This window comes from Cetorhinus maximus, chromosome 2, assembly GCF_964194155.1.
Source record: "Cetorhinus maximus chromosome 2, sCetMax3.hap1.1, whole genome shotgun sequence".
Lineage (NCBI taxonomy): Eukaryota > Metazoa > Chordata > Chondrichthyes > Lamniformes > Cetorhinidae > Cetorhinus > Cetorhinus maximus.
In genome coordinates, this window is record NC_135880.1 from 98,738,482 (window position 1) to 98,762,681 (window position 24,200).

A 24,200-nucleotide genomic window follows, 5' to 3' on the forward strand; every position below is an offset into this window, starting at 1 on the left:
TAAGCCTTGAAGGTGAACAATGGCTACTTAGTTGATGTACTGGAAGAACTATTGTCCATTGATTGCATTATATTATAAGGAGTTCACTTGTGCATGAGAGGAAGGGATGAGGAAAATTGGCAAGTTGTGGGGAGATGAAATATCTCTGTTTACTCACTGTATAAATATAGTTTCAATTTGAGAATCATCCTTAGTCCTTTGACCCTGTGGTCTGCACCATCTCTTTGTCCATGAACACAATTTTTTTTTTCATTCTCAAATAGCTTTTCCTGCAATATTTTTGATTGCAAGTAATCTAGTTTGCATTTCTAGGTCGTTTGCTTCCCTGCCATCAAAGTAATTCATGTTGAATTTTTTATCATAACACTGCAAATCGGGCTCGATCAAAGGTGGCAGAAAATAATTTCTTGCAGCATAAATCTCAAAACATGATCTTCTCATTCTCCAAACTTTTCCCATCTACATGTGCAATTCTTCCAACAATTTCTGCCGCTTAACTATTTCTAATTTCTTGACCTTAATCATCTCCTTTTCACTGTGGTCTTTTAATCCCTCTGCACCTTCATTTCCAACCAGGATGGCCTGCAGGACCTCTGTTCTTTGAATGGTGGCCCAACCAGTTCTGATTCACCACTACACCCCTTCACCTGACAGAACTTGTTCTTCTGTTGATCAACTTCTCTGCCCACTTCCTTCAAATCTCAGGTGTCAGTATAGAAACCTGTATAGATCCTAGCTATGCCTACCTTCATGTGGGATGTGTGGACCATCCTTTGTTCCAGTCCTATTCAGGTCCACTCCTTCGCCATCAACTTATTTTCTGATACCGTGATTGAGTTGGTGCTGCTTCATTGGAAAATTTCATTTTTCCTGAGCTGTAAGCCCTGCTTCCAATTTTCACCTTTTCCTTGGCTTCACGTTGTCCATCCCTGACTCTTCTCCTCCCTTTCTGAATTTCTGTATATCCATGGGGATACACTGTCAACTGATATCTAGCATAAGGCCACCAACACCCACAGCTACCTTAACTCCATTTCCTCCCATTCCACTTTTCTGTAATGATTCTCTTCCACTCTCTGGGCAGATTTTTCTGCCTATCGGGCGGGCCTGACCCAATCTCTGGCGGGCGGGGAGCCAATCCCCGCCGGAGAAGTGGGCCCTGCTGCCATTTTAAGTGGGCGGGCCGATTAAGGCCTGCCCAGCGTGACGCCCGGCAGGAAGTGCTATGTGCTTCCTGTGTGGACGGGGTCGGCGGGGGGGGGGATTCCCCAAATGCGAGAGTGCGCTTTTTCGCGCATGCGCACGAAAGAGCGCACATCTTCCTGAGGCTAAGTGCTGCCTCAGGGAGATCGCTGAAAGTTGTACAAACATTAATAATAAAAAAAAAAATCCCTTAACATGTCCCCCTCATGTGACAATGTCACATGAGATGGGACATGTTAATAAATTTCACAAAAACTTTATTACACTTTTTTAATCCCTACATGAAACCTCATCCCACTGGTGGATGAAGTTTCATGTTTTTTCTACTCCCCACTGGGGCTCCTGGCCTGCCTGCCAACCTTAAGGTTGGACGGGCAGGACCTTTAATTGTTTTAATGATCTGTCAATGGCCTCAATTGGCCATTGACAGGTCGGTGGGCGCACAGCTGATTTGGCTGTGCCCCCACCTTCCTGAAAGTTTAAAATGGGGCGGGATGACGTCAGGGGTTCCCCCCGATGTCATCCCGCTTCATTTTGCGTGTTGACGAGCAGGCCCCACCCCCTGCTCGCCGACGGCAAAATTCAGCCCTCTGTCTCTGCTGCATTTGCTCTGACAATGCCATCCTCCACACCTACTGATATGTCTTCCTTTTTCCCCTCAATAGAGGATTCCCTTGTTAGGGTTCTTAACTGCTTCCAACCATTTTTTGTACTTCTGTCCTCTCCTCTTTCCCCTAACTCCTAGAACCACAGTAAGGGGCCCCCTTATCCTCCTCATCTTTCTTACCAGCCTGCACATTCAATGGACCATCCCCCACCTCCAGTGTGTGGCCATCACCAAACACATCCGCTCCTCCCAGTTTAACATTCCATATTGACTGTTCCCTCTAAAGGCCTGGTCCAATCTTCCATCACCTTCAACACCTGTTTCCCTTCCCATACAAGTGTAGGAGATGCAATAGCTAAATTTTTACTTGCCCTCTTCCACCTTTGGGTTCAAGGCCTCAAGCCATCCTTCCAGGTGTAACAGCATTTAACTCTCCCTTTTAATTTGGTACACTATTTGCTGCGCTCAATGCGGTTTTCTTGACATTGGGGATAGCAAACTCCAACTGAATGAACAGTGGCATTCAGTGAAATGATCAATCGACAAATCTTACCTTGCGCTCCCCATCTCTTGTCATTTCAATTCTTTTTCCAAGTCTGATTCTGACCTCTGTGACCTCAGGCTCTTACACTATTCTATTGAAGCTCCATTAAAAACAGCTTATCTTTTAAGAAGGCATTTTACTTCTCAACTCTTCATTAATTAAGATCTCAAGTTGTTGAACTCCTGTTCCAATTTTTTTGTACAGCAGGTCCTGACAGTGGGTCAGCTGTTGCCATATATAGGTTCTAGACCCATCTTTTGTTTCTTTTACCTGCTCTATAATCACCCCTTTTGCCTTGGATGAGCACTATCATTTATTTTTATTATTTAATTATTTCTGCCCTCCAACTTTTCAGACTGTCACCTTTGTTCTTTCCACCCTCTTCCTTTTCCTTTTTATCTCTGGCTCTGTACTTGCTTATAAACTTAAACCTTTCACTACTTCTAGTCCTGATGAAAAGTCATCAATCTGAAACATTAACACTCTCTCTCTCTCTCTCCACCGATGTTGCCTGACCTACTGAGTATTTCCAGTATTTTCTGTTTTTATTTGATTTGCAGCATACATGCATACATAGTATTTTGCTTTTATTCTTGCCATGTTGTTTGATATGATTATACTCCTACAAAGAGATTTTTAAACTGTTTTTCACACCTTACTAAAGCCTACTTTGAGATGATATGTTTAAAAAAAACAATCACAAAAATGTAATATTAGTGTAACTTGCATGACGATGAGGTGTTTCCCTCACTCTAACATGGCCCTCCAGCTAGGGGACCATCCTGGGTTTAATGAAGAGTGCTGGAGAGCATGCCAGGAATAGCACAAGGCATATGACAACAGCTTATTTATATAGCACCTCTAACATAATGAAAAGTTCCAAATCGCTTCACAGGAGTATTATAAAACAAAACCGCTGAGTGTTGTGGGGCTGGAGAAGATTGCAGAGATAGGTAGGTAGGCAATGGAGGAATTTGAGAACAGTGTTGAGAATTTTAATGTCAAGACATTGCTTGATTTGGGAGCACTTGGAGTTCAGCAAGCACAGGGGTGATGGGGGAATGAGACTTGCGGAAAGTTAAGATTTGAACAGCTGAGATTTGGATGACCTCAAATTTACAAAGCCTACCTGAAAATGAGGTGCTAACCTAGTGAAGCTACAACGCATACTACATGAGTGCTAAGCATTGGATGCAGCATGCTATAGGAAAAGCTAAGTGATTCCACAACCAACAGATCAGATCAAAGCTCTGCAGTCCTGCAACATCTAGTCATGAATGGTGGTGGACACTCAGACGACTAATCTGCAGAGATTCTATGAACATTCCTATCCTCAAAAATGGCAGAGCCCAGCACATGCAAAAGACCAGGCTGAAGCATTTGCAACCATCTTCACCCAGAAGCGTTGAATGGATGATCCCAACTTCACCATCTCCTAAGGGCCCCTGCATCACAGATGCATGTCTTCAGCCAATGCAATTCACTCCATGTGACATAAAGGAACGGCTGAAGGCACTGGATACAGCAAAAGCCATGGGCCTCGACAGTATTCCGGCTGAAGACTTGTGCTTCAGAGCTAGCCATGCCCCATCCAAGTTGTTCCGGTACTGCTACAACATTGGCATCTATTTGACAACGTGGTGTGCCCTTTCCACAAAAAAGCAGGAAAATTTAATCCAGCTAATTACTGCCCCATCTCTCCACTCTACTCAATTATCAACAAGGTGATGGAAGTTGATGTTGACAGTACTATTGAGCAGAACTTAGGCAGCAACTGTGTGCTCACCAGTGCATAGTTTGGGTTTCACCAAGGGCACTCTGCTCCAGATCTCATTATAGCCTTGGTTCAAACATGGAGGTTCAAACATAGACAAAAGAACTGAATTCCAGAGGTGAAGTGAGATTGACTGCCCTTAACATCAAGGCAGCATTTGACTGAACGCGTGTGACATCAAGAAGCCCTAGCAAAAATGAAATCAATCTAGCACAAAGGAAGATGTTTGTGGTGTTGGAGGCAAATCATCCAACCCTAGGACATTGCTGCAGGTGCTCCGCTGGGCAGTATCCTAGGCCCAACCATCTTCAGCTGCTTCATCAATGGCCTTTTCTTGGAGTCAGAAGTGCGATCTTTGTTGATTGCACACTAATCCGTTCCGTTCACCACGACTCAGATGATGAAGTACATCATGCTCCTTGGAGCAAGACCTGGGTAACATTCAGGATTGGGCTGAGAAGTGATCAGTAACATTCATGTCCCTAAGAACCAGTTAATGACCATCTCCCATAACAGCGAATCTAACCACTTTTTACACTCAACAACATTACCATTGCTGAATTCCCCAGCAACAACCTTCGGGGATTCACCATTGACCAAAAATACAATGGGGCCAACCATACACAAACTGTAGCTACAGGAGCAGTTCAGAGGCTGGGAATTTTGTGGCGTGTAACTCACCCCTTGACTCCTTAAAGCCTGTCCACCATTAACCAGGCACAATTCAGGATTGTAATAGAATACTTCCCACTTGCTCAGATGAGTGCAGCTCCAACCACAGTTGAGATGCTTAGCAACAGGACAAAGCTCCGTTCTTGATCCGCATCACATCCACCACCTTAAGGTTTGCTCCTTCCACCACCAGCACACTGTAACTGGAGTGTCTACCATCTACAAGATGCACTGCAGCAACTGGCGAAGACTCCTCTGACAGCACCTTTGCAACCCATTACCTCTATTACCCAGAAGAACAAGGGCAGCAAGTGTGTGGGATCACTACAATCTGGAAGTTCCCATCCAAGTATCTCGCCTTGTAACTGACTTGTAAATATATCACCATTCCTTCATTGCTGCTGGCTCAATTTCCTACAACTCCTGTGTGGGTATACCTACACCACACAGATTGCAGTGGCTCAAGAAGTTTGCTTATCACAAGAATGATCCCAAGATCATGAGGGGCCTATACAGAGTACATAGGGAAAAACTGTTCCCGTTGATGGAAGGATCAATAATAAGCAGGCACAGTTTTAAGGTAATTGGCAAAAGAAACAATGGTGACATGAGGAAAAAGTTTATTTCTTTCAATGAGTAGTTAGGATCTGGAATGCACTGCCTGAGAGTTTGGTGGAGGCAGGCTCCACCAAGACATTCATGAGGGAATTGGATTATTATTTGAAAAGGAAGAATGTGCAGGGCTACAGGGAGAAGGCACGGAGGAGTCGAGGGTGAGTTTACTCTCCTTGTCTTACATCATTGGCAAACCGAGTGAAATCCTTGGAAAAGAAAGTAATTTGAAAGAAGCAGTTGTTGAAATGAGAGGTCCTGGAATAGAATTAAAACTGAGTCGCTGAATGATGGGTTGGTATGTCCAAAGGTACGTCTAGTTCTTAGATTAACTTCAAATGTTTGTGCTCCAATCTGCTAGTCAATGCCTAAGTCTGCTCCAAATGCTTTTTCATAATTGAACTCAACCTCAGAAGAGTGACCCAATGCAAATGAAGTGTTGCTAATGTTTGACTAACTGAGATGGATTTTCCAGGAATTGTCAGGATAGAAGTGGAAATGGGACAAAACCTTGGATGGCTTAAATGATTGCCACAAGTATTATAATTTTTCGTCTGCTTTAGAATCTTGTGTTTTCCATCCAGTTGGTGGAAAAGCTGGAGCTACCTCTTCCAGGTATTTTTGCAGGCCTTTTCAGTAATTCCATTAAGAGTTTCCACACAGAAACAAGGTAAAGTTAGCCCCTTTGGGTTTGGAAAAAGGGCATTTTTTTTTTTTAAACAAGAACAGTTTCTCCCTGAGCCAGAATAATTAGCAAAGATTTTGAAGTAACCCCCCTGTTCCAACTTCTACATCAGATGATAAATTAATCTTTCTGCTTCCTTGAAGGGGAGCGCTGTAATACACCTGACTATTTTTCTACAGATGTGTGCACTGCCTTATTCAGTGGGGCAACATTGTCTTTAGAAATTTGGCCTCTGGTATGTTAAAATAATAGAACTGCCAAATAAGTTAATCTATTTATTCCTTTTTGGCCTGAAACACAAATATTTGTTTCATTAAAAATGTACAAAGATACTTTTCGTAACATTTTGGAAATGTATTTATTTTTAGGAATTGATTTATTGATGACGCCTGAAGAGAAAGCTAAACTCTATACAGCAATTGGATATAGTGAAGCTGCGGTGGACCCAACGATGCCTAAAAGAGTATGTTATATAAAATTACTTGTTCAAGTTTGTTCCTGCATAATCATTTGGTACAGCATAGTAAGTGAAATTAAGGATGCTGTTGGATAATGTTTTATTCCATTACCATTGCAGGCTTAACCTTTCGGGAGAGTTGATGTGCCTTGCTTTGCTTAACGATTGTTAAACTGAGGTTTTTTGTCTTCTGAATTGTTGATCTCCCATTGTGTTTTTGCTCATGGGCAAGAAAATTTTTAAAACAAAATTCTTCTTTCTTCCAACTCTTTCCACCGTTAACTGAAAAGGTAGCTAGAAGTATCCTTCTTGGGCTCCAGTTTCTTCAATAGCTTGCTCAGGTACATAATCTGGTTTGCTTCAGTAGAGGGTTTTGAGCCTTGCTAATGAGAAGCAATGAAACAGTTAGAGAACAAGTACTGGCACAAGTCCTGGGGTTTAAAACAATACTGAATAGGGGACCAAAATCTGTAACGCTCCAATTTCTCCCTCTTTTTTGTGACATCTAAACCCCAATGAGGAATTCCCTTGCGGATCAGAACTGGTGTAAATGACTCTCTAGATATTCTCCCCTCAGCTGAAACCTGCGTAAGTGCCCCCTCTTTGAATTTGCAGGCATATGGGGAAGCATCACTGCAGACACATGGGCCCTAGGAGTTAGCAGAGAGCATTATCCAACATGGTGACAGATGAGTGTTCACCAAGAATTCCAACTGCTCGCTGTCTAGGTTGGTGTTGTCTCACGTGATGTTAAACCAAATCTTTATTTGCAATGAGATCTGCAAATCTTACATATGATGTCAATGTTAGAGGGGTTGCTACTGGTTTTGCAACGTTCTCACTTGTCCTGCAGGGACCTACCTCTGTTCTCCTCAGATATTGAGATTCCTTGATGATAGAAATGTCCTTATTTGGATCTGTTATGATCCCGGGATGAGACCCCCAATTGTTGTGATCCTGGGATGAGACCCATAATGTTTTTGTATTTTTAAGAATCCAAAAACTCAGATATTTACACGAATAAAGCCACAAGGTTCATGGTTTAAATCAAAAGAATTTTACTACTCAAGAACCAAAGGACATGAATGCTAACGCAGACACACTTAAATAGTCAGGTACGTTAAACATAATAAAAGCATAATGAACTCCTATTACTTATAATCTAAACCAAACTCTTTAAATCACATTATCTTCTACACCCATTAGACTTATACCCCAATAAACTCAAGTCAGTTGCCTATCAAAAATTAGAAGATTAACTGCTTGATCTGAGTACTGTTTTGAAGATTTGTATAAGGGTTAAGATTTCTTGGGTCTTCCGCTTACTTTTAGCAAGAGTTTCCCCTCAAATCTCCTCCAGCCATTTTATAGTTGCAAACTCTCCATTCAATGCAAGGTGACTGTAGCATCTTAAGAGTAGCCACCTCGGGTTGGAGCTTTCCTGGTCCTAGTATTCTTTAATTCTGGAATTAGGCATCTAAAACTTTCTCGGACTCTTGCGTTGAGTTTGGTTATCCCAGACATTCAACTTACTGTTGGGAGCCCTTCAGTTAACAAGAATTTTAAACTCTGATAGCGAACACAAAATTTCAACTGAACTCTATTTGAGAGAGATATTTTCTCTTATGCAGTCAGCTTGTTCTCAAACCTCAATCCTAAAACTTAGGTCACTCCTGAACAGCTGAGCTGTTTTCAAAGCACCTGCTTGGTCCACAGTGAGCCCCAGGACTAGTGCCAGCACTTTTTTCCGAACTAAAGTTTTGCTGCTTCTAGCACCAGTATCAACATGTGGAAGACTGTTTCATCAGAATCCCATTTCTGAAATCTGCAAGCATAGAATTATACAGTAGAATCTTAGACCGCAGAAGGTCAGTGGCCCAAATTGCCAATGTCAGCCCTGAGAAATAGAATTAATTCCACAGCGCAGCTTGTTCTCCATAATCCTACAAATTAGCCCTCTTAAGTATATGTCTAATTGCCAAGCCCCCATTGAACCTGATACAACCACATTTGAGACTGTGCAGTCTAGACCTTAATTCTTCATGTTTGTTCTAAAACTGCTGGTATAGTAGGATATAATTGTGGAAAAAGCAACCATGCATATGGCAGCCAGTAGAATAAGATTTGAGGCAGGATTTTTCGCTCGGCGTGCAGGCACATACCCGACACGCCCGAGTGTAAAATAGCGCATGATGACGTTGGGTGAGCGTCTCAACGCCATCGCGCACTCGTGTGATATTTCAGTCAATGGGCATGCACGAGCATTGGCAGCACACCCGCCAACAATTAAGAGTTGGCCATTAATGTATTCATTAACCTGAATTTTTCCCTGTCTGTCCAATGTTATGATTGGCAGGCGGGCGAACCAGCCAGGCAGCCTTTGGATATTTGAGGAAACCTCATCCAAGGGTGGGATAAGGTTTCCAATATTAATTTTTTAAAAATGTTTGGGCAGAGTTTTTATAATCTATATGCTTATGTGAGTGAGTCCGATGTGTGGACATCTTTCTTTATTGCTTTTAAATTCTTCAGCTCCTTGAGGCAGCTCTCTGCCTCCAGGGAGCTTTCATTGCCCGCTCCTCTGTGTATGCATTGACTTCAGTGCTCTCTCTCCTTCCGCCCCCACCCAGGCAGCGCTGAGCCTTTCAGTGCGTGTTTCACGCTGGCTGGCTGTTAATTGGCCAGCCAGCATGAAATTGCGGTCGGGGGCCGATTGCGGGTGGCAGGCTGTTTCCCAGCCACTCCCAGGCCCGGCCGCCGCACCCGCCGGACAACCTCAAAATTCAGCCTTTGGTTTCTTTTTGGAATGCCATATAGATGGTTTTTAGGTATAATCAAAATTAAGATCAATTCAACATTATTTTTAATATAAGAAATTACAGGTATATATGTTGACCTGGAGTTCCTAAAGGATCTATCCTTGATTTCCGACCTATTTCTTATCCACATGCTTCCCCTCAACGGTATTATCCAAAAACACACGGCATGTGTACTTACTTCCCATAGAGGGAACGCAGTGAAGGTCCACCAGACTGATTCCTGAGATGGTAGAATTGTCTTGTAAGGAGAGATTGGGCTGATTAGAAACAGAAAATAGGAGCAGTAGTTCATTTGGCCCTTCAAGCCTGGTCCGCCATTCAGTATGATCATTGCTGATCCTATGTCTCAATGCTGTACTCTGCTCTCCCCATACCCCTTGACACCTTTAGAGTCCAGAAATCTATCTATTTCCTTAAATCTTGGCTTCAACAACCTTCTGTGGTAGAGAATTCCATAGGCTCACGACCCTCTGAGTCAAGAAGTTTCTCTTCATCTCAGTCCTAAATGGTCTACCCTGTATCTTGAGACTATGACCGCCCCCCCAGCCAGAGGAAACACCCTCCCTGCATCTAGTCTGTCCATCCCTGTCAGAATTATGTCTCAATGAGATCTCCTCTTGTTCTTCTAAACTCCGATGAATACAGGCCTAGTCTGCATAATCTCTCCTCATATGACAATCCTGCCATCCCAGGAATCAGTCTGGTGAACCTTTGCTGAATGCCCTCTACGGCAAGTATATACTTTCTTAGTTAAGGAGACCAAAACTGCACACACTGCTCCAGGTGTGGTTTCACCCAGGCCCTCGACAGCTGCAGTAAGACATCCTTGCTCCTGTACTCAAGTCCTCCCGCAATGAAAGCCAACATACCATTTGCTGCCTTAACTGCTTGCTGTACCTGCATGCTTGCTTTCAGTGATTGGTGTACAAGGACACCCAAATCGCTTCGTACATCAACATTTCCCAATCTATCACCATTTAAATAATAATCTGCTATTTTGTTTTTCCTACTGAAGTGGATAACTTTGCGCTTATCCACGTTATACTGCATCTGCTATGTATTTGCCCACTCACTCAAGCTGTCTAAATTGCCTTGAAGCCCCTGAACACCCTCCTCATCGCTTACATTCCCACCAAGTTTTGTGTTGTCAGCAAACTTGGAAATATTACATTTGGCTCCCTCATCCAAATCATCGATATGCATTGTGAATAGCTGGTGCCCAAGCACTGAACCCTGCGGTACCCCACTAGTCACCGCCTGCCACTCTGAAAAAGACCCATTTCTTCCTAGTCTGTTTCCTGTCTGCTAACCAATTCTCAATCCATGCCAATATATTACCCCCAATCCCACGTGCTTTAATTTTACACACTAACTCCTTATGTGGGATTTTATCAAAAGCTTTCTGAAAATTCAAATACAGCACACCCACTGGTTCTTCCTTATCTATTCTGATAGTTACATCCTCAAAGAACTCCAAAGGTTTGTTAAACATGATTTCCCTTTCTGTGTATTCACTGGAGTTTAGAAGAATGAGAGGAAATCTCATTGAAACATAAAATTCTGACAGTGATGGACAGACTGGATGCAGGGATATTTCCTCTGGCTGGGGGGTCGAGAACTAGGGGTCACAGTCTAGGGGTCACTATTTAGGACTGAGATGAGGAGAAACTTCTTGACTCAGAGGGTGGTGAACCTACGGAATTCTCTATCACAGAAGGGTGTTGAGGTCATGTCACTGAATAGATTTAAGAAGGAAGTAGATAGATTTCTGGACTCTAAAGGCATCAAAGGGAATGGGGAGAGTGTGGAGTACAACATTGAGATAAAGGATCAGCCACGAACATATTGAATGGCGGACCAGGCTTGAAGAACCGAATAGCCTACTCCTATTTTCGATGTTTCTATGTACACAGATGACACCTAGCTCTACGTCATCACCTCTTTCGACACCTTCATTGTCTCTAAGTTGTCATGCTGCTGGTCCAACGTTCAGTCTTAAGCAGCAATGTCAATTTCAGCAACTTCAACTAAATATTGGAAAGACCAAAACCGTTGGCTTTGGCCCACTACAAATTCGTTCCCTGGCCACCCACATTATCCTTCTCCCTGCTCACTGCCTGGAGTTGAACCAGACCATTTGCAACTTTGATGTCCTATTTCATCCTTGGATAAGCTTCCAACCACAAGGCTGCTCCAACACCATGACCACTTCCTTCCATCCAGTCTGGCAACATCTCAATTTTAAAATTCTCCTCTTTGTTTTCAGGTTCCTCCATTAGCCCTCACCTCTTTCTACCTCAGTTACTTTCTCCATCCCTTCAACCCTCTGGTATCTTTGCGTTCCACCAATTTAATTTTAAATGTAGTGTTATTATGACAGACTTTTTGAAATTGAATGAACATTTTACATACATTGTAAAGTAAATAATTACCACTGTTTTTGATCTTATTGATTGCATAGTATGAAGCAGTGAAAATTTCTGTGAAGCTGGTTAGCATGTCCATTTCCATTAGAGAAGAAAGTGATGAGCTAGAGATCATGAAATTTGCTGTGATCGACTTGAGCACCATGCTGACTCAGAGACCAGGAGCACAAGCAATAAAGTAAGTTTTTATGACCTTTGTAACACAATAACTGCATGGGTTTATTCAATTTGAAGCAGATCCTCTATGTGACCATATACAATTAGCCTCTCTATGGATTTTCTCTTGTTATTCCACTTGTAAAGGATGCCAAAGCAAAAAGCTGAGCAAAACTTAATTCTGATTCTGAAGTTTGTTTATCAAAAGTTCAGTACAAGAAACTAACATTACATTCTGCATAACATAAACTTACATTCAAGAACTGTAATTTACCGTGACTCTGGACTCTCTTATTCATTTCTTAAATCCCATTTACTATCAGGTTTTTATTTATCAAAATTTTAATGTAACTGTGCCTCAGTAACTTGAACTTTACCCGAGTTCATTTACGTTCACATTTTGGCTGCCAATCTGGACCCAAGCCCATAACTATTATTTGCAGTTTTGTTTTTTTTTAACTGCTTTTCTCTTTACCCCTTCATGATTCCTCTTTGATCGTCATGCCTCCTTCTGTTTCTCCACCCTTTGGTGCTTTGTCTCTCAATTCCATACCCCAAACCTTCAGTATTCTACAAATTTCCAATTCTCTTGCCACAGTCCAGGGCTTGACTCCCTTTTATATAACCTACAGCTTCCAACTGTGCCGCTCTTAGCATTCTCCAAAGGGCTCATTGCGGCACTTGCTGCTGGCTCGTTTATGAATGGCAGCTCCAGTTGTTCTATGTCACTTTCTCATCGAATTTCCTACCCAATGCACCTGCTGGAGGCTAATCTGGCCAATCTTCTTTCTGCTCAACTCATCCATTCCACTACTGAGTCTGTGGACTCTGCTTTTACCACCCCTCTACACATTTCATTCCAGAATGTCTGTTCATTTGTGAACAAGAACCTTGTCCACCATGAACATGTTGTTGATAATTCCATGAACATGATGGTCTTAATGGGACAAAAACCGAGTGCTGGAAAAGCTCAGTAGGTCTGACAGCATCTGTGGAGAGAAAGACAGAGTTAACGTTTCGAGTCCTTATAACTTCTTCAGAACTAAAGAGAAGTAGAAATATAGTGAAATATATACTGTTTAAGGGGGGAGGGGTGGAACTGGTGAAGCTGGATAGGCTAGCGATAGGTGGAGCAAAGGGGAGATTGCAAAAGATGTCATAAATAAAAGGTCAAAGGGGTGTTGATGGTGGTGGTACCGGCTAAAGGAGGTGCTAATGGTGAAATTAAGAGTAGAGAGCAGAATGAGCAAGTGACAGAGCCCTAGTGGGGGTGGTGTGAGGGGAGGGGACATTGGTGGGAGAAAAGACCAAAATAGGCTAAATGGTGGGGATAAAACAATGAATAAAAATAGAAATAAATTTAGAAAAATAATAAAAATAGGTGGGGAAAAACTGTCTTTCTCTCCACAGATGCTGCCAGACCTGCTGAGTTTTTCCAGCACTTTTTGTTTTTGTTTCAGATTTCCAGCATCTGCAGTATTTTGCCTTTACCATGGTCTTATGGAAACCTGACTGAGGGATGATGACACCTTTTTTCCTTAATGAAGCCTCCCCACCTGGCTGTTTTACCACTTGCCCTGTCAAATGGCTGTGGTGATGGTGCAGCACATGGCCAAATCTTACCTTGGCCTGACCCCCTACTCCTCTTTTGTTAACCTTCTTCCATCCATCTCACCTCATGTTCAAAAATATTCATTCTGCACTCCCCTCCCAAGTATGATAATTTCACTGCTTTCTTCTCTCAGCCTCTGCACCAAATGACTTTACATCCTCAGGAACCCCCATCTCAACTAATCATGCTCTCTCTCCTCTGAGTTCACTGCACCCATATCCTCCCTAAATCTCTCCCTCCATGTGAACCGACCCATACTCACGGCCGCCCTCTTGACCGTACCGTCTCTTGTGATCTTGCTAGTCCTATCATATTACTTACAGATAAGGCTATCTCTGATCACTCCCTCGTATCATTCATCATCAAACTGTTCTTCCTGTATAAACACTTGGAAAAAAAACTGCCCCCTGATTCACTTAGAGCTGCTCTTTCACCAACCCAACTGTCTAGCCTTTTGCCCGTTTGTTTTCTGCAACATTTCTGCAGCCAGTGATTTGCTCAGCTGCACCCTCAGCTCCACCTTTGCCTTCATCCCTAATAAACCCATTTACTCTGAAACAGTCCTCAAGTCTGCTCCCTTAAGCTCAAGGGATGCAGACTTGAAAGGATAGGGTGGACAATTGGTTTAGTTATCCATTGCCAGATGCTTCTGGACCACATAAAGCACTATTTGGTTCCTCTCTCTTCTGCCAAAACTGTTCACTATTCCAGGATTATCCTGGAATGCAAAGATAACCCTGATTTATTTTCTCCACTGCAAGCTGTCGTCTTAAAACCCTGCCCCACTGTCTCCTTCACCCTCACCTCCAACAAGTATGATGAGTTCATGGACTTGTCACTGTGATCGAGAATGGATCAGCTGCCTCTGCTGATTCCTTCCTTTCCGTAGGCCACTGGGCCAAACTTCCTCAAGTTTCCTGCTGCCCTAAACGTGAACATTCTAGTTTCTCTCTTGTCTCCCCTCATGCCCTCTATAACTCATATATTATTGATGAGAGCTATTCATGCTCCCTTGACCCTATTCCTACTAAACCATTAACCACCCAACAGCCCCTCCTGGTTCCTATGTTAGCTGATATTGTTAACCGTTCTCTCTCTTGGGTGTTGTCCCTCCTTTGAACCTGTTGTCAACAACCTTCTCAAAAAAGCAACCCTTGATTCCATGTCACTGCAAACTACTGCCCCATTTTCAACTCTACTTTCCTCCCAAATCCATGCCTATCTTTTCTGGAACACTTTTGTTTCCATCCTTGCTACAGTACTGAAACAGCTCTTTCAGGATGTCATTTGTGACATTGATGTGACTGTGACTATCTCAAACTATCCCTGCTCATCCTTCTTGACCTGTGTGCAGCCTTTGACATGGTTGACCACACCATCTTCTTCCAACACCACTGTCATCCAACTGGGTTGGTCTGCTCACTTCTCATTTCATTTTTATCTATCAAATTATAACCAGCATAGCACTTGCAAAGGCTTCTCTTCCTGCTCCAGTTATCTCTGGTGACCCCCAAGGATCGATCCTTGGCCTTGTCCTATTTCTCTCCTACATGTTGCCCCTTGGTGACATCATCCGAAAGTACATGCAAGTTTTTACATGTATGCTGAAGACAGTCAATGCTACCTTACCACCTTTCTCAACCCTTCCACTGTTGCCAAATTATCAGACTGCTCCTCTGACATCCAATATTGGATGAGTAAAAATTCCCTCCAATTAAATGTTGGGAAGACTGAAGACATTGTTGGACCTTACTCCATTCCTCACTGCTGATTTCATCCCTGAGACTAAACTAGTCTGTTTGCAATCTTGGTGTCACATTTGAGATGAGCTGTGGAACATTGATCTGTTGCATCACTAGCTTCTTATTTCTGCCTGCATGAGCTTCACCTCTCTTTCAGCTCATCTGTCGCTGAAATTTTCATTCATGCCTTTGCTACCTCTAGACGTGACTATTCCAACACACTCTGGCTAGTTTCTCATATTCTACCCTCCATAAGCTTGAGCTCATCCAAAACTCTGCTGCATGTGTCCTTTCTCACAACAAGTCCTGTTCGCCTATCACCCTGTGCTTGCTGACTTAATTGGTTCTTGGTTAAGCAATATCTTGACTTTAAAATTCTCATCCTTGTTTTCAAATCCTTCCATGGCTTTACCCTTCCCTAACTCTAATCTCATTCAATGCACAACCATCTGAGGTAGCTGCGCTCTTCTAATTCTGGTTTTTGAGCAACTCTGATTTTAATTGCTTCCTCATTGATGGCCACGTCTTCAGTTACCTAGGCCCTAAGCTCTGGAATTCTCTCCCTACACCTCTCTGCTTCTCTACCTTGCATCCATCCTTTTAAGACACTTTTTAAAAACCTACCTCTTCAAACAATCTTTTGTCATATGTCCTAACTGCCTGGATATTCGCTCCTGAGGCTGGTACATAAAGCCTGGAAATCGGGCTCGCTGCATCCGCCTTGGGGAAATAGTGTCCTGGATGGCAAGTATCTTTGTTCAGGGGGAAGAGTGGGGGTGGGGGGGGTGTGCAGGTGTAGGGTGGAGTTGGACCCGCCAGCCCTGGATCCTGACTGGTGGCAGCCATAGGGGTTGCTGAGCGCCGAGGTGGGCTGTTTATAAGACCCACCTTGGTTCTCTGGAACTTAGTCCTAGTTGTTTTCTTTAAACATTAGGATCTCTAGACCTCGTCGTTCATACCTCCTCAACTTCCACCTGCTCTCCATGCCCATACATGCCAACCCATGCCCATGGCTCCTTATAGCTCCTATACCAACCTAGTCCCAACTTATGCCAACCCATAGCTCCCACCCACTACCTTTTCTCTTACACCCTCAATGCCAATTCACCCAGTATCCACCATGGAGCCATGCTGAGATTAAATAAAACAAAGTCCTAAATATCTATTACAGATTGCACTATACATATTTCCCTCCAGTATTAATCCCCTAATAAAAACAAACATTTTGTATTCATAACCCCATATCAGAGACAGTTAATCCTTTAATAACTTATTTGAACTGTCAATCAAACTGTGAATGTACAGTCCTTCCACTGTAGTAATGATAGGTTGTGGAAAACAGTGAAGCATTAATAATGCTATATTGACAGCACTTGTCAACAAACAGCAACGAGAGGGAAAAACATACTTGACCTCATCCTCGCCAACCTGCCTGCCACAGATGCATCTGTTCATGACAGTGTCAGTAGGAGTGACCACCTTGTGGAGACGAAGTTCCATCTTCACATTGAGGATACCCTCCATTGTGTTTTGTGGCACTACCACCATGCTAAATGGGATAGATATCAACAGATCCTGCAACTCGAGACTGGGCAACCATGAGGCACTGTGGGCCATCAGCAGCAGAATTGTACTCTACCACAATCTGGATCCTCATGATCTGGCATTTCCCCACTCTACCATTACCATCAAGCTATGGGATCAACCCTAGTTCAATGAAAAGTGCAGGAGGACATGTCAGAAGCAGCACAAGGCATGCCTAAAAATGAGGTGCTAACCTGGTGAAGGCACAACACAGGACTAGTGTGCCAAACACCATAAACAGCAAGCGATAGATAGAGCTAAGCGATTCCACAATGAACGGATCAGATCTAAGCTCTGCAGTCCTGGTACAACACAAGGCTAGTGTGCCAAACATCATAAATAGCAAGTGATAGACAGAGTTAAGCGATCCCGCAACCAACGGATCAGATCTAAGCTCTGCAGTCCTGCCAAATCCAGTCATGAATGGTGTTGGACAGTTAACTCACTGGAGGAGGAGGCTCCACAAATATCCCCATCCTCAGTGGTGGAGGAGCCCAGCACATCAGAGCAAAAGACAAGGCTGAAGCATTTGCAACAAATCTTTAGCCAGAAGTGCTGAATGGATGATCCATCTCGGCCTCCTCCAGATGTCCCCAACATCACAGATGTCAGTCTTCAGCCAATTTGATTCACTCCATGTGATATCAAGAAATGGCTGAAGTCACTGGATATGCAAAGGCTATGGGCCCTGACAATATTCCTGCCACAGTACTGAGGACTGGTGCTCCAGAACTTGCTGCGCCCCTAGACAAGCTGTTCCAGTACAGTTACAACACTGGCATCTGCCCGGCAATGTGGAAAATTTCCCAGGTATATTCTATACACGAAAAGCAGGACAAATCCAACCTGGCTAAGTATGGCCCCACTAGTCTCCTCTTGATCATCAGTAAAGTGATGGAAGGGGTCATCAACAGTGTTATCAAGTGGCACTTGCTTAGCAATAACCTGCTCACTGATGCTCAGTTTGGGTTCCACCAGGGCCACTCAGCTCCTGACCTCATAACAGCCTTGGTTTAAACATGGACAAAAGAGCTGAATAGCAGAGGTGAGGTGAGAGTGACTGCCCTTGACCTGAAGGCAGCATTTGACTGAATGTGGCACCAAGGAGTCCTAGCAAAACTGGAGTCAATGGGAATAGGGGGGAAAACTCTTCGCTGCCTAGAATAAAGAAAGATGGTTGTGGAGGTTCAATCATCCCCGTTCCAGGACATCACTGCAGGAGTTCCTCAGGGTAGTGTCCTCGGCCCAACCATCTTCAGCTGTTTCATCAATGACCTTCCTTCCATCGTAAGGTTGAAAGCAGGAATGTTCGCTGATGACTGCACAATGTTCAGCACCATTCACAACTCCGATACTGAAGCAGTCCATGTCCAAATGTAGCAAGACATGGTTTGGCTTGAGCTGACAAGTGGCAAGTAACATTCGTGCCAGGCCATGACCATCTCCAACAAGAGAGAATCTAACCACCGCCCCATGACATTCAATGGTATTACCATTGCTGAATCCCCCACTATCAACATCCTAGGAGTTATCTTTAACCGAAAGTGAACTGGACCAGCCATATAAATACAGTGGCTACAAGAGCAGGTCAAAGGCTAGGAATCCTGTGGTGAGTAACTTACCGCCTGATTCCCCAAAGCCTGTCCACCATCTACAAGGCACAAGTCAAGAGTGTGATGGAATACTCTCCACTTGCACGGATGAGTGCAGCTCCCACAACACTCAAGAAGCTTGACACCATCCAGGATGACATCCCACTTGTTTGGCACCCCATCAACAAACATTCACTCCCTCCGCCACCATTGCACAATGGCAGCAGTGTGTACTATCTACAAGATGCACTGCAGCAACTCGCCAAGGCTCCTAAGACAGCACTATCCAATCCCATGACTGCTACCGTCTAGACAGACAAGGGCAGCAGCCACATGGGAACACCACCACCTGGAAGTTCCCCCCCCAAGCCACTCACCATCCTGGCTTGGGAATATATCGCCGTTCCTTCACTGTCGCTGGGTCAAAATCCTGGAGCTCCCTCCTAACAGCACTGTGGGTGTACCTGCACCACATGGACTGCAGTGGTTCAAGAAGGCAGCTCACCACCACTTTCTAAGGGCAGTTAGGGTTGGGCAATAACTGCTGACCTAGTCAGCAACACCCACAAGGTGCTAAACAAATACAAGTTGTTGTTATTGATCTCAGCAATAAAAGAACTATTATATTTCATAAGCAATTGATCTTCTGCATCTGCAGTTATAACTTTATTTGCAAGCAAATAACCTGTAAGTTTGTTCCTAATGATTAATTATTTCATTTCCAAACTACTTGTTCAAGACTTATAAGCCTGCACTTACCTGTTTGTTTTGCCATTATTTTTGAAAATAGCTATCACATTGGCCTGTTCCCAGTCCAGCAGCACTTCCCCTCTATTTGCATGATGACCATCTGCACTTGTTGATTTTTGTCACTAATCCAATTCTGCTTTTTAAGTTTCTCTGCCTCACTCCACCCATGCTGTTTTCCTTTACCCCACACTCCACCACTGTTCATCCAATCCCTTGCTTTTTACAACCCATCACCTATTCTTTTGCCACTCTCTGATGCCCAGTTCCTGGTTGCTTTGTTATGAAGTAGTTGATTACATCATAAGCTGTTCAATTTCATCAAGTATTATTGTAGCCCATGTGTGTCCCACCACTTTTTGAAACTCTCAGCTTAGCTTCTTATAAAATTTGTCCTCAATCAGCATGCCCTCTCAACTATGGCCATCCTTTCTAAGATGCTTGAATACTTGATTGCCACCTCGATCTCTATCTAACTTGCTACCACACACTTCTTGGAATCTTTGCTAATGCTCATCTCACTGATCTCTTAAACCCTTCCACAATGGCTGACTAACCAGAAATTCCATTAACGAGCTGAGTTCCATTCACCTGTTGCCCCTATCCTTATTGACCCTTCTTACTTCCCTATCCCCAGCAATTCTGTGCCCATTCACACTTAGGCATGAAAGAGATTTCAGAGGAAGGACACTAAGTAGCAAACAGCTAACAACTTTTGATATTTTGATTTTGTACATATCTCCCCACATTCCTCTGCTTTCCTTTTGCTGAACCTATTGTCTTTCTGATTGCTCTCCTATATCTCCCATGCCTCATCTCTTCAATGAAACCTGCTTTTTACTTCCTAAACGTATTCTCACCCCACAAAACCTAACCCTGCCAAACAACATATAGTTCCATTTTTTTGATTGTCCAAGGGATGTGAGATTTATTGGCAAGACCAGCACTTATTGTCTGCCCCTAATTGCCCATGAAGGCGGTGGTGAGCCACCTTTTGAGCCACTGCAGTCCATGTGGTGCAAATATACCCACAGTGCTGTTAGGAGGGGAGTACCAGGTTTTTGACTCACGTGACAGTGAAGGAAGTGGCGATACAGTTCCAAGTCAGGATGCCTTGTGACTTGGAGGGGACCTTGCAGCTGGTAGTGTTCCCATGTGTGCACTGCCTTTGTCCTTCTAGATGGTAAAGGTTGTAGGTTTGGAAGGTGCTGTCGAAGGAGGCTTGGCGAGTTGTTGTAGTGCATCTTGTAGACAGTGCACAGTGCAGTCACTGTGCACTGGTGGGAATGGGTTGCCAAATAAGCAGACTTTTTGAAAAAGTTTAGAGCCCATGTGATCCAAGGTAAAGTGGCAAGTTGAATCTAAAATTAGCTCAGTAGCAGGATGCAAAGGATTAGTGATTGGCAGGTGTTTTTGTGACCGAAAGATGGTTTCAAGTGGGTTCTGCAGAGCTCATTGTTAGATCCCTTGCTTTTCATAGTGTATGTCAGTGATTTAAACTTAAATGGGACATGATTAAGAAGTTTGCAGATGATACATAAATTGGCTGTGTGGCTGATAGGAGGAAAGCTGTAGACTGCAGCAACATACTGGTTAAGTGGGCAGAAAAGTAGCAAATGCAATTCAGTCCAGAGAAGTGTGACGTAAAGCATTTGGGGTGATGATTCTATCTCCAATTTATTTTTTTGCTTTATGTCAAAAATATCACCTATCTCCTTCAATTTGTTCATTATTTTGCCACTTTCTATCTGTAACTTCCTCTAGCCCTACAAATGCTCAACCCAGAACTCTGTTCCTCAGACCCTAGGTTTATACCTTAATTCCCTGTCATTTGGTTCTACCATTGGTAGCTGTGACTTCAGCTGCCTGGGCCTCATTATGGAATTCCTTCCCTAAATTTCTCCCCTTCCTCTCCTTTTTAAAATGCTTCCTCCTACTCACATCTCTAACCTTTGTTTTTGTTAGGCCATCCTAATCCCTTTCTATATGCTTATCAACAATAATTAAGCATACAGTTAACAACTTAAATTTTTCAAGGCTGATTAGACCTCGGTGAATTTTGAGGTACCTCTTTTAACACAGGCTTCTAAAATCTTCTTTACATCTTTCTACATGACAAACCTCATGTTTCTGTTACCATGTCCGTTAACAATTACTGTACAACGCCCCAAATGTTGTAACAGTTTGATCTTGATTAAACTGACAATCAAATCATTAAACTGGGGACAAAGACAAAAGGATATAGGCAACACTTACTTTTTCACATTCCTCCATGTCCATATTTCCTTATGACTTTCTGAAGTGTCCTGAAATGTTTTTCTACATTAAAGATGCTATATGCATGCATGTTAGTTGTTATGATTGTTGCTGCAGGCAAGATCAGCTAATTCCACCCTGATTGGAACCAAACTTTGAGCTTCCTGGCCTATTTAATGATGCTTATGGAAGCACAAGGGGTGGAATTTTATGCCAGTGGGATTTTATGATCCGACCAAAGTCAATGGACTTTTGAATAGCTCGCCGCACTTTACTGCCCTGCCCCCGCCGTGACAGGGCTGTAAAATTCTGCCCCAAGTTTGTCAAAATATTGATTTGGAAATTCATCCTGATGTAATGTTGTGTGAAAGTCTCATCCTTTCACAGGAACATCTACCAAATGATTATTATTCAACAGGCTAGAAAAATGGCAAACTGCACTCATATACTAATCTTGCAAATTTAAATATTTTATGGGAAGCTTCATAAATTTAGAGACAATTCCATTGAACTCAAAGCTTCAAGTTACAGTATTATATATTTTTGAGATATTTGGCAGCATTTTTAATTTCTGATTTAAGATTCGTAATGTGGGTATAACTCGATTTTCTTGCCAGATGACCTACAAAGAAAGCTGCATCGTCAAAAGATTGAGGTTGACCAGAGGCTCAACAATCCCTCTGACCTCGTGGTCTCAATGATGACTGTTCTCACTACAGAAATAATTTCTATTTATATAGTACCATTTAAAACGTTACAAGGCACATCACGGAAGCATTATAAAGCAAATATTTGATACTGAGCCACTTGAGACATTAGGCCAGATGACCAAAAGCTTGATCAAAGAGCTGGTTTTAAAGGAGTGTCTTAATTGAGGAAAGAGCGGGAGAGGGGCAGAGAGGTTTAGATAGAGAGGGATTTCCAGAACTTAGGGCCCTGGCAGCTGAAGTTACAGCCACCAATGGGGGAGCAATTAAACTCAGTTGCGTAAGATACCAGAATTAGCAAAACGGAGAGTTGTGGGCCTGAAGGGGATTACAGAGACAGGGAGGAGGAAGACCATGGAGGGATTTAAAATGAGGATGAGCCTTTTAAAATTGAGGCATTGATTTACTGGAAGTCTATGTAGGTCAGTGAGCAACTGCAAACTTTAACACCAGTTTTGCAACACTTGCAGTTTTCACTACTGGCCTTCTCTAGATAGCCTAGATTTGAGCAACAGGGCAAATTCACAAATCAATTGAATTATAAATCAGTTTAAATTTTGAACAGTTTAGTTGGGCATCATATTTTTTTTAAAATTTTAATTTATTTAAGTTGTCTTGTTGGAGACACTGCAGAATAGCACTGTAGAGTAATCTGTGCCATTGTGCTTAGTGTTTTTAAGTTTATAAGTTATGGAAAACTAATAGGATTCACAGCGTATACTGACACTCACTGAAGTTTTAATGGCTAATTCTGTATGCTTATCGACAATAATTAAGCATACAGTTAACAACTAACTTAAATTTTTCAAGGCTGATTAGACCTTGGTGAACTTTGAGGTACCTCTTTTAACGCAGACTTCTAAAATCATCTTTACATCTTTCTATATGTTATGCCAGCATTTGTTACCCAGGCCTACTTGCCTTTGAGAAGGTGGTGGTCAGCTGCTGCCTTGAACTGCTGCAGTCCATGTGGTGTAGGCACACCCAAAGTACTGTTAGGGAGTTCCAGGAGACAATGTAGGAACTGTGATATAGTTCCAAGTCAGGATGGTGTGTGGCTTGGAGGGGAACTTGGAGGTGGTGGTGATCCCATGCATCTGCTGCCCTTGTACTTCTAGTTGGTAGACGTCGCAGGTTTGGAAGGTGCTGTCAAAAAGGCCTTGGTGAGTTGTTGCGGTGCATCTTGTATATGGTACACACTGCTGCTACTGTTGCCAGTGGTGGAGGAAGTAATTATTTAAGGTGGTGGATGGAGTGCCAATCAAGTGGACTGCTTTGTTCTGGATGTTGTCAAGCTTCTTGAACATTGTTGGAGCTACATTCATCCAGGCAACTGAAGAATATTTCATCACATCCCTGACTTGATCGTTGTAGATGGTGGACAGGTTTTGGGCAGTCTGGAGGTGAGTTATTCTATCCCAGCCTCTGACTTGTTCTTGTAACCACAGTATTTATATAGCTGGCCCAGTTCAGTTTCTGGTTAATGGTTACATCCAGGAAGTTGACAGGGGGAAAGTCAGCGATGATAATGTCATTGAATGTCATGGGGCGATGGTTAGATTCTCTTGTTGGAGATGGTCATTGCCTGGTACTTGTGATACGAATGTTACTTACCATTTATCAGCCCAAGCCTGAAAGTTGTCCAGGTCCTGCTGCATATGACCATGGACTGCTTCAGTATCCGCAGACTGGTGATTGGTACTGAAAATTGAGTAATCATCAGCAAACATTCCTATGCCTGACCTTTTATAATGGAGGGAAGGTTTTTTTTTTAAATTCATTCATGGGATGCAGGTGTTGCTGGCTCGGCCAGCATTTATTGCCCATCCCTAATTGTCTTTGTTCAGAGGGCATTTAAGAGTCAATCACATTGATGAAGTAGCTGAAGATGGTTGGGCCTAGGACACTACCCTAAGGGATTGCTGCAGCAATGTCCTGGGAATTAGATAATTGACCTGATTATTCTGCCATTCACACTGAGCAAATCTTTGTTTCTTTACTACAA

General features: G+C 43.0%; 1 protein-coding gene across 5 annotated transcripts in view; it reads left to right on the plus strand.

The window, feature by feature from the left end:
- vps13a (vacuolar protein sorting 13 homolog A) overlaps window positions 1-24,200 on the plus strand; it is a 523,321-nt gene that overhangs the window by 92,195 nt on the left and 406,926 nt on the right. For all 5 annotated transcript variants that reach the window (XM_078567491.1, XM_078567508.1, XM_078567499.1 and 2 more), the window contains exons 16-17: window positions 6,466-6,560; window positions 11,835-11,977. In XM_078567491.1, the coding sequence (XP_078423617.1) occupies window positions 6,466-6,560; window positions 11,835-11,977 (238 nt within the window). The remainder of the gene's footprint in view (window positions 1-6,465; window positions 6,561-11,834; window positions 11,978-24,200) is intronic.